At 40.9% G+C, this 11,792-nt stretch overlaps 1 protein-coding gene across 1 annotated transcript in view; it reads right to left on the bottom strand.

Moving 5' to 3' along the window:
• Positions 1 to 7,571: 7,571 nt before the first annotated feature.
• Positions 7,572 to 11,792, bottom strand: part of kif16ba (kinesin family member 16Ba) — a 123,672-nt gene continuing 119,451 nt past the window's right edge. The window contains exon 26 of the mRNA XM_055638839.1: positions 7,572 to 8,937. Within this exon, the coding sequence (XP_055494814.1) occupies positions 8,779 to 8,937 (159 nt within the window). The 3' untranslated portion in view covers positions 7,572 to 8,778. The remainder of the gene's footprint in view (positions 8,938 to 11,792) is intronic.

Below are 11,792 nucleotides of genomic sequence, written 5' to 3'. Positions count from 1 at the left end.
CAGGCCCTTCGGCCCAACTTCCCAACACCGACCAACATATCCCACCTACACCTGTCCCAACTGCCCACGTTTGGCCCACATCCCTCTAAACCTGCCCTATCCATGTACCCTGCCCAAATGTTTCTTAGGTGTGATTTTGTACTTAGAACGTTATTCCCAGTGTCAGACCAGAGGGCACAGCTTTAAGGTGAGAGGGACAAGTATAAAGGAGATGTGCGGAGCAAGCTTATTTTATACAGAGGGAAGTGGGTGCGTGGAATGCACTGCCCAGGTTGATGGTGGAGGCGGATACAATAGGGGCATTTAAAAAGCTATTAGATAGGCACATGGATTATGCATCCTGTGTAGGCAGCTGCGATTACTTTAACTTGGCATCTTTGTTTGCCACAGACGTTGTGGGTCGGAGGACCTGTTGCTGTACTGTAATGTGCAATGTCCCTCCATTTTTTTCTATACTTATTTTTCCAATGCAAACTGAAGAGCATATTTATTTTACCATGAACTAAAATATTAGAAATCAGAGATGATCAAAATATCTATTTATAAATATCTCTGTACAAAGATGATAAATGTGCTCTATTGGGGTTCTCTTGGCTGGTGACGGTTTATGCTGCAAGATCTACAAGTGAAATTCATGATCTGTGCTACATGAAAGTCTTTTCAAATAGAATTTCCATTGAAAGGCATTTGATGTTATCACAATGAACAATTCAAGGATACTTCATCTGCCAGTGCAGCATTCCTTTTCTTTCAATATTTGGTTCAGCTGCATGTTGCTTTAACATCAGGAGCTTGCAGTCTCGGGTAAGAGACCGACGTCGGGAAGCTCCAAAAGCCGCATGACGTTTGACAAGCCCCGACCCGGGGTCAGATCGCCTGGCGTGGGGGAGCTGAGATACCCCCCGATGCAGGAGCTCAATTGCCCCGACGAGGAGGCCCGCCACCGGCTACGGGAGTAAGATCATCCCGTCAACAGAAGGTTAGAGGTCCCCGACCGTTGGAGGACAAAGAAGGGAAGAGATTTAACTTTATCCATCAGTGAGGAATGTGGAGGAGTCACTGTGGCGGATGTTCATGTTAAAATGTATTTTGTGTGTTCTGTTTCTTTTTATTGGTATGACTGTATGGCAAATCAAACTTCTCGTATGTTGCAAAATGCGATTATGATAATTATGATATTGATTTGTTGTACAGGGTCTTAGTGAGACCACACCTGGAGTATTGCGTACAGTTTTGGTCTCCAAATCTGAGGAAATACATTCTTGCCGTCCGTAAAATCTCGCTGAGGGAGTATGGCGGTGCAGGCTCGAACACAAGACCGATGGCCTACTCCTGCACCTATTTTCCTATGTTTCTATGTTTTACAGTGTTTTCAGCTCTCAGAATTATCAGAAGGTTCACCAGACTGATTCCTGGGATGTCAGGACTTTCAGATGAAGAAAGACTGGATAGACTCGGCTTGTACTCGCTAGAATTTAGAAGATTGATGGGGGATCTTATAGAAACTTACAAAATTCTTAAGGGGTTGGACAGGCTAGATGCAGGAAGATTGTTCCCGATGTTGGGGAAGTCCAGAACACGGGGTCACAGTTTAAGGATAAGGGGGAAATCTTTTCCGACCGAGATGAGGAAAACATTTTTCACACAGAGAGTGGTGAATCTGTGGAATTCTGTGCCACAGAAGGTAGTTGAGGCCAGTTCATTGGCTATATTTAAGAGGGAGTTAGATGTGGCCCTTGTGGCTAAAGGGATCAGGGGGTATGGAGAGAAGGCAGGTACAGGATACTGAGTTGGATAATCAGCCATGATCATATTGAATGGCAGTGCAGGCTCGAAGGGCCGAATGGCCTACTCCTGCACCTATTTTCTATGTTTCTATGATTTGCAATGGTTTTCATCTATTTTTGGTGGTGTTTCCAGCTCTCAGATTTATCATTGCTTACAATGAAACGTCGTCAGTATTGGGGCTATGACTGAAGCTGGAGTAACTCTGCGGGTTAGGTAACATCGCTGGAGAAAAGGAATAGGTGACGTTTTGGGTCGAGACCCATCGCCTGGTGGTGGTACAGAGAAGCTCCATGCTGGAGATTTGAGTAGTGCTGATACTTTATTCATGGACTATTCATGGAAGGTTAGTCATACTACCTTTTCTAATGAGACTCTCTTAAACTGAGAGCCTGCCTCCTTGAACATTTCGGGTTAGGATCCTTCTTCAGATCGGAAGAAGGGTCCCAACCCAAAACATCGCCTGTCCATGTTCTTCAGAGATGACGCCTGACCTGCCAGGTTACTCCAGCACTTGTGTCTTTTTTCTTCTAAACCAGCATCTGCAGTTCCTTATGAGGAGGTAACCTTTTCAAACAGAGGGTGTTGGGTGTATGGAACGGGCTCCCAGAGGAGGTCGCGGAGGCAGGGGCTATTGCAAAGTTTGAGAAACAATTAGACAGGTACATGGACAGGACAGGTTTAGAGGGAAATGGGCCAAATGCAGGCCAGTGGGACTAGTGCAGATGGGACATGTTGGCTGGTGTGGGTAACATGGGCCAAATGGCCTGTTTCCACGCTGTATCATTCGATGACTATGTCTGTTTCCTTGCCTGCTTTCTGAGGAGCTCTTGGAAGTTCGCTATTGAGAAAGCAGGGGAAATTTCCAGGCGATTCTGACAATATTGATCCTCCAACCAACACAATGCATGTTTCTATCTAGTCACAAGGATTCCTGAGCTACTATCTACCTCATTGGAGACCCTTTGACTATCATTGACTCGAGTTCACTGGCGTTACGTTGTTCATAGTAACACCTTTATCATGCATCTATACACTGTGGATGGTTCGATTGTAATCACGTATTGCCTTTCCGTTGACTGGTTAACTTGCAAAAAAAGTTTTTCATTGTACTTTTGTGACGTGACAATAAACTAAAGGGGAAATTACAGAGTGTAGAACATAGTTCTCAGCATTGTAGCGCCAGTTTTAGAGACAAAGTCCAATGTGCACAATGGGGAAGAGGTGAATCGGATAGTATTCTAGCTTGTACTCCTAGAGTGATACAGTGTGGAAACAGACCCTTTGGCCCAACTTTCCCAGACTGGTCAACATGTCCAGGCTACACTAGTCCCACCTGCCTGCATTTGGCCCATATCCCTCCAAACCTGTCCTATCCATGTACCTGTCTAACTTATACGATGGGATAGTCCCAGCCTCAACTACCTCCTCTGGCAGCTTGTTCCATACACCCACCACCCTTTGTATAAAAATGCCACCCCACAGATTCCTATTAAATCTTTTTCCCTTCACCTTAACCCTGTTTTTTAATCCTCTACTCACATACTCTGGACAAGGAACTCTGTACATCTCCCTGATCTGTTCCTCATGATTTTACATATGATTTTATACATTCTGCACAATATTTCTTATTTGCTTTTATTTTTAGTTTAGTTTTAGTTTTTGAGATACAGTTGCACCTTTTTGTGTGAAAAAGTTACCCCTCCGATTCCTATTAAGTCTTTCCCCCTTCACCTTGAACCTATGTCCTCTGGTCCTTCCATAAACAACTGATCATCCCAATATTAGGTTGATGAAATGTGGGAATATACATTCCCTGGATTAATTACAACATTCCCGCTGGAGTTGGCAGATGGCTGGTTTAGTGGCCAATAAAGTGGCAAGTGGCAGGACGACGGTGAGCTGATGCAGCAGTAACGATGACGGCGGCATTTATGCCCATATCTCAAGACTGTACACGAGATGACAGCGCCTGTACCTCCGTGCCCTGGCTCTGTAATCACTAGGTACATATGGTGCTGACACCAAAAATCCATGCAGCGATGTTCTATTCATCCCACGAGGACAATGAATCCTTACCTCCAAACATCTGAAATGTTGTTTCATCATAAATGAATCTTTCAGCTCCATGCATTCAAGAAGCAACGATGCCACACAGCTGTTCGCCTTAAGATTTTATTTGAGGTCAGTGAGTTTACTTTACAAATAGCCGTTTTTAAAACACTATAAAAACATGCACAAAGTGCTTTCAATGCAGTTATAAATTATAAATGATTACACAATTAGGTGCAGAATCAGGCTGAAATTTGCATTATTTATGCTTATTTACACGGTATACAAATGACATCACGGGAGCTTTGAATTCCCAGTCAACTAAAAAAGAGCTTACAAAACTTTATACATATTGAACTTGGGAAAAAATGAGTAGTGTTTCCTTGCTAATGAAGTCAGCCCCGCAGCCAAGTACAAATAATAAAACCAATGTACACCCAAAGCTGAACTGGTTTCAGGAACATCATGATTGTCCCCACACCTCCATGCGCTGTAGAATAACAAGTTGTGTTCAGTGTAGTTCTGTCCATGTAAAAAGTGTAGGTGGCAATAGCAGTTGCTTATTGATAGGTTGCGCCAAGCAAAACTAAAAACCACAATATCCACTTGTCCTCGACGCAGTGAAAACAACAATGTGCATCACCACTTTGGATCATCATCTTTGCAATCGGGATATTTGAAAAGTTAACAAGTCTCAGGAAATTATTTCTATTTTACAGAGCCATTATTTTCCTTTTATTGCACTCCATACGTGGATTAGATTTCAGCACAGAATCCATCGCGGACAAGAGTCGATTTTTCACATGAAATGACGCTTTGCGGACCATTTAACGTGTTACTTTAGCAGCTGCGATCCTATGAAATACCTGGAGCATTTTACCACAGTCAAAGCTGCAATAAAATGGAGTTGCTTCTATCTGCTCATCTACTGTATAATAATTATAATAATTTTCAGCTTGGCATCTCATCCTGGATCTTCTGGTATTCTAACACATACTCGTAGTATTCCATCAGGCAACATACTGCCCTCTCGAGCATGCACAAGGGAACGATTTTTATTGAATCAACCATCTGTAAGTATCTGAATGACTATACAGCATAAGCCCATTAAGGAAAGCCAAGGAAGCAACAATTGCCTACAGAAATATTTGTGCATGTTTTGGGGGTTTTAAGTGGCGAGGGGAAAAGTGCTGATTGCAACAACATTCTTCTTTATCCAAATGGAAGACTGCTACAATGCAAATCATACTTGGAGCCAATTTATTTTGAGCACTGGTGTTCTGTCTCAGTTAAACCCACACAGATTGTGGCCTCGGTTCCACTAACTAAACATCCCCAGCAAATAATTAAGAAACAAAACTAAAAAAAAAAAATCTCACAAAAGAAAAGCTGTGGAAATAGCCAATTAGTTAGGGATTAATTAGTGTTTCAAATAGAGACTGGCAAGATGGGTCCTACATTGATCTACGATCTACGATCTACGATTCAAAGAAACCAAGGTGCAGGAGATCCACCAGTAACCAATTTCTGAGCTAAATTGAATACTGTACAGGGAGGGGGACAACCATTTATTTAACCACATCATTTATAACATGTTGGGATGGAGAAATTGATGTCTGGTCTGGTCTGGTGCCTGAACCTGCCTGAATATCCACAACCTCTCATTTCCATCTGGATTACAGGGCAGAGATTTGAGGTGAAAGATGAAATTACTTTCTTAAAAAAGGTAAGTATTTAAAAATGTATTTCAATTTGAATGGTACGGAAGTCATTGAAAGAAACAGTTGCAGCTCTGTTGGCCCTGAGACGATGTCAGGGATATTTTAGGGGGTGAGTCCAGTTGTTCCTGAGCTGAGAAAGCTGGATTCCAGGATGTGCAGTGGATGGGATTTGTAGAAACAAAGAACTGCAGATGCCGGCGAATACACAGAAGGACATAAAGTGCTGGAGTAACTCAGCGGGTCAGGCAGCATCGCTGGAGAACATGGATCGTTAACATTTCGGGTCGAGGCCATTCTTCAGACTGAAGACGACCTTCGACCCAAAACATTACCTATCCACATCCTCCAGAGATGATGTCTGGCCAGCTGAGTTTTTCCTGCACTTTGTACAAGATTCAGCATCTGCATTCTCTTGTGTATCCACTCCATTCTAACCTGTTTAGCTTATGCCTCGGGTTCTCTGGGTCAACGCATGGAGAGTTGCAACTCACTAATGTGAGAAATCTCAGCAAGTGTCTGCAGGTCAAGTACCTTCACCATGTTACCACTTTAAAAGGCAATATTTGAAGTCAATTCAGTGCCTTCCATAATGTTTGGGACAATGACCCATCATTTATTTATTTGCCTCTGTACTCCACAATTTGAGATTTGTAATAGAAAAAAATCACATGTGATTAAAGTGCACATTGTGAGATTTTAATAAAGGCCATTTTTATACATTTCGGTTTCACCATGTAGAAATTGCAGCAGTGTTTATACATAGTCCCCCCATTTCAGCAATCTGCTCAAGTTCAAACAAATGCCTCAAAACTCATTGGCCGGCGGTTCATTCTACAGCAAGACAATGATCCCAAACAAACTGCTAAAGCAACAAAGGAGCTTTTCAAAGATTTTAAAAAATGGTCAATTCTTGAGTGGCCAAGTCAATCACCCGATCTGAACCCAATTGAGCACGCCTTTTATATGCTGAAGAGAAAACTGAAGGGGACTAGCCCCCAAAACAAGCATAAGCTGAAGATGGCTGCAATACAGGCCTGGCAGAGCATCACCAGAGAAGACACCCGGCAACTGGTGATGTCCATGAATCACAGACTTCAAGCAGTCATTACATGCAAAGGATATGCAACAAAATACTAAACATAACTACTTTCATGTACATGACATTGCTGTGACACAAGCATTATGGTGCCCTGAAATGGGAGGGGGGGGGGGGGGGGGGGGGGGGGGGGGGGACCTATGTATAAACACTGCTGTAATTTCTACATGGTGAAACCAAAATGTATAAAAAAATGTCCTTTATTCAAATCTGACCACATGTGATTTTCTCTATTACAAATCTCAAATTGTGGAATACAGAGGCAAATAAACAAATGATGGGTCTTTGTTCCAAAGGGGGCACTATACTTATGTTGTTTGAAATTATCATTGATAACCCCACAATCACAATAACATTAAAATTAAAAGTGAAAACAAATGTTTTGACATTGTTTATATAGACTGGAGAATAGGTGAGGACTAATTGCTGACATAACAGCCTATAAATATTTTAGATCCATGAAAGGGTGATTTAATCCAAAATGTCAACTTTTGTTTTGTCCACCACAGAAGCTGTCTGGTCCAACTATTCCCAGCATTTTCTGTTTATTTCTGTTCAGTTTTGACTAACAAGTTCAAATCTGATTATAAGATTTATTAAAAAATAAATTATATCTTGCGACTATTTCCTATGTGATATGATTGCATTGACTTTCTCCTGATAGAGATTAGAGATGACTAAACTAAGTTTAGTTGAATGCAAATTTTAATATTAGTTAGACTTTAATCCCTTTATGTAGGATGGGGCCGCAGATGCTAGTTTAAACCAAAGGTAGACACAAAATGCTGGTGTAACTCAGCGGAGTCGGCAGCATTCCTGGGTAGGAGTGGGTGATGTTTCGGGCCGAGACCCTGCCTCAGACTGCAACAATTTGCTAATTTAATCAAGTGGAGCCAATTGTTTCTGGAAATAATGCTCCTTGTAAAGGTACCGGTTTATTTATTTCTGCAAAAGTTTTAAAACTGTGTCCTGGAGCCCATCTTGAACTCAAAGCTTGAAATTATACAGGAGAATCAGGAGGAAAAACTCCTCTGTTACAACCATCAGCATTTAATCTACTCCAAACATTGACCGTCTGTCTGTCTGTCTGTCTGTCTCTCTCTCTCTCTCGTGCGGCTACCTGACTTGATTATTTTCAGCTTTGTTTTTATTTTTAATTCCCTGCATCGACATTTAGACAAAGCAATTACCCATGTAACTCTTGCAATAATTAGAGAATAACATCTTATAATTGTACTACACTAAATATAAATTTACTGTAACGGGAAATATTGTCTAAAATGTTCTACATTTGTCTAAAATTTAGTCCAAATGCTATACAATAAAAGCTTGGCTATAGCTATGGGTGAGCCATGGAAGCTGGCTGCTGCATTGCTTTTGACTTGGGTTTTGAGGAGTTATAACTACCCATTGTTCTAGATCCAAGTGAGCCACTAACTTCCATCAATTAAATTTACCACATGTTCCAGAGGATTGAATAGAAAAGAGCAGAAATGGAAGATCGATATTTTCTTGTACTCAGGCCTCTGTCCACACCCAGAGACACATAAGACTAAAGATTGCTGCAAATATTTAGAACAATTGTCTTAAACTAGTGGGACACATAATAAATGTTTGATTCATTTATTTTGTTTTTTCCCCCCCCAGAAATATCACCATGGAACCATAAGGGACCTGTAAACCTATTTCTAAACAAACTTATTTCTCTTCAAAGTCGATCTCTGTCGTTTTAATAAAGTGAATAGAATTAAGTGGTAGATTAAGTCATAATTACGATGAGATAAATATATATTTTTTGTCTTATCTAGATAAACAGAGGGTGAAAGAATAGATCATTTTCAACTGGTGTGGTGAAATATTTACACCGCAAGAATCCACATTTAGTTGCTGGAGAGATCTATTATAATGGCCTGTGGAAGCAAAACAGTAAACAAAAAGCCTAAAGATATTACATGTAGAATACTTTAAACTTTATGGAGGTGTTTTTTTTTAAATATTTAAAAAAATATGAAACAGAACATGCTCATTGTGAGATAATCTGCCTGCATATTTAGAAGATTTGGATGGAAAGTGAAAAGGCACTGCTTTTGGTCCTGATTGCTACCCGTTTGTTTCCTCATTTAATTATCCAGTTCCGTGACTGCTGAAGTCGAAAACTCCTTTCCTGAAGAATGGCGTAAACTCACAGAGGGTATGCTTCGACAATGTAAAATCTTCTTTGTATAGGTTCAGTGGTGAGGTTGGAGACTTCAAAATCAACTCGAAAAAGTTCCTGAGGTATCTCTGCAAAAAACGAGAGTAGAGAACATATTGTAATTCATACGTTCATAAGTTCTAGGAGCAGAATTAGGCCACTCGGCCCATCAAGTATATTTCGTCATTCAATCATGGCTGACCTATCCATCTTTCCCTCTCAACCCCATTCTCCTGCTTTCACTCCAAAACCCCTGATATCCCATACTGATAAAAAAATCTGTCAAACTCTGCCTTAAATACGCAATTGCTTCATCGGTAATGGCAGATTGAGTCATTGGCAAAATAATCACAAGAGAGTGTATTGGGAATTTGTTCATGCAATTAAAAATTCCCTTCCTTAGAATCATAGAGAGATACAGTGTAGAAACTGGCCCTTCGGACCAACTTGCTCACACCGGCCTTAAGGTTTAGGTTTGCTGTCATGTGCACCGAGGTACAATGTAAAGTTTTGGTTTGCATACTATCAAGAGAAACATTGAAAATAGGTGCAGGAGAAGGCCATTCGACACCTTCGAGCCAGCACCAACTATTCAATATGATCATCCAAAATCAGTACCCCGTTCCTGTTTTTAATGTCTTTTAATTTTTACTGTTTTTATAGTCCTGTCGTCTTAATGGTTTTAGTAGTTTGTAATAACTTTTTGTTGACTTCCCATGTACAGCACTTTGTGGTAACTGATGTTGTCTAAAAGCGCTTTATAAATAAAGTTATTATTATTATTATTATTATTCTCCCCATATCCCTTGATTCCGTTAGCCCCAAGAGTTATATCTAACTCTCTCTTGAATACATCCAGTGAATTGGCCTCCACTGTCTTCTGTGGCAGAGAATTCCACAGATTCACAACTCTCTGGGTGAAAAAGTATTTCCTCATCTCAGTCCTAAATGGCTTATCCCTTATTCTTAAACTGTGACCCCTGGTTCTGGACTTCCCAAACATCGGGAACATTTTTCCTGCATCCAGCCTGTCCAATCCCTTAAGAATGTTATATGTTTCTATAAGATCCCCTCTCATCCTTCTAAATTCCAGTGAATATAAGCCCAGTCGACCCATTCTTTCCATTCCATTTCTATCCAAACAGATTGTTCAATACTATATATCAAGTCGGACTCAAGTACGATAGGTAGAGCAAAGGGAAAGATACAGAGTTCAGGAAACAGTTCTCTGCATTGTAGTGCACTAGTTTCAGAGACAAAGTCTAATTGTCAGAAATAATATCTTTTATTGTAATTGCACATAAGCACAACGTGATTTCGTATGCAGCTTCCATCTGATGTCATAACATAAATAACTAATAAAATTTAATTTAGATACCCCGAGAACTGAGGTAGAGGTAAAATGGACTGCACCCTAGCTTATGGAAGGACCATTCTGAAAGCTGATAACAGAGGGGAAAAAGCTGTTCCTGAGTCTGGTGGTGTGCGCTTTCCAGCTTGTGCACCTTCTGCTGGACAGGAGAGGGACAAGTCTTTGATTATGTTGGCTGCTTTTCGGAGGCAGCAAGAAATGTAGATGGAGTCAACGGTGGGAAGAGTGGTGTGTGTGTGTGATGGTGAAAACTCACATGGGCTGTGCACTTTGCACGTGCAAAATCCTCTTTGTACAGTTTTCAAAGGTAACATTGGAGACCACTTTTAAGATTAGTAATGCACTGCCTGAAGGTGTGATGGAAAGAGAGTCATCAACAATATTTTGTAAGGAATTGGACATATCTAAAGGGAAATATTTGTTGAGCTATGGGGAAAGAGCAGAAATGAGTGGGTCGTCCAAATTGTTAACTTAGGGAGGGTATACATGTCCGAAGAGAACCGAAACGTCACCTATTCCTTCTCTCCAGAGAGCCTGACCCGTGAGTTACTCCAGCTTTTAGTGCCTATCTTCGGTTTAAGCCAGCATCTGTGGTTCCTTCCTACACACTGCGGCAGTATGTCCTGGTCTGAAGAAGGGTCTTTGACCCGAACGCCAGCTCCAGAGATGCTGCCTGTCCCGCTGAGTTACTCCAGCATTTTGTGCCTGCCTTATGACCTACTGTTTCAGAGAATTCTATAAATTCAACGCTCAACTTTAATCATTTAAGATCATGTAACTGGAGGTGGCTTGAATATACAATGGTACTTTTGCCTTTTGAAGGGTGCTGACATCTTAGACTCTCCCACTAGTGGGAACATCCTTTTCCACATCCACTCGATCCAGGTCCTTCACTATCCATGGTATTAAATTTACAGGTCTCCCCATAATGGGGATTGGAGGACCACAGCTAGCAGGTGGTGATAAGCCTGAAGGATTATTACAAACATAACAGCATGCATCCAGAGATTTTTTTAATTCACTGATATTTTACCGTCCTTTAAAATGTTATGGATACTAATTTTACTAATCAGATTTACATAATATTTTTTTTTTAACAATCTGATTTACAATGTAGCACCAATAAACACTTAGTAAGCAACAATGATTGGATTTATTCCTGTACATTAGTTCAAAAACAATGAAATGAGAAATCAGAAAAGAAACAGATCTTGACACCAATCTCAAATATACAAATGTTGAAGGAGCAGTGGATGGTTTGAAGGAGGAACTAGTTAAGGTACAGCAATGATACCGTTAGATGAGCAAATGGAGTTTAGATTAAAGATACAGCATGGAAATGGGCTTTTCAGCCTACCTAGTCCACATTAAATCGCCTGTTCACTCTAGTTCTAGTTTATCTCCCCTTTCCATCCACTCCCTACACACTAGGGGCAATTTACAGAGGCCAATTAACCTATAAACCCACGCATATTTGGAATGTGGGAGAAAACCAGGGCACCAAGAGGAATTTTGTGGGGTGACAGGGAGATCGTGCAAACTCCACACAGACAGCACCTGAGATCAAGATTG

Source organism: Leucoraja erinacea, chromosome 8, assembly GCF_028641065.1.
Source record: "Leucoraja erinacea ecotype New England chromosome 8, Leri_hhj_1, whole genome shotgun sequence".
Classification (NCBI taxonomy): Eukaryota; Metazoa; Chordata; class Chondrichthyes; order Rajiformes; family Rajidae; genus Leucoraja; species Leucoraja erinaceus.
The sequence above is the reverse complement of the archived record's forward strand: the minus strand, read 5'-3'. Positions and strand labels throughout refer to the sequence as shown.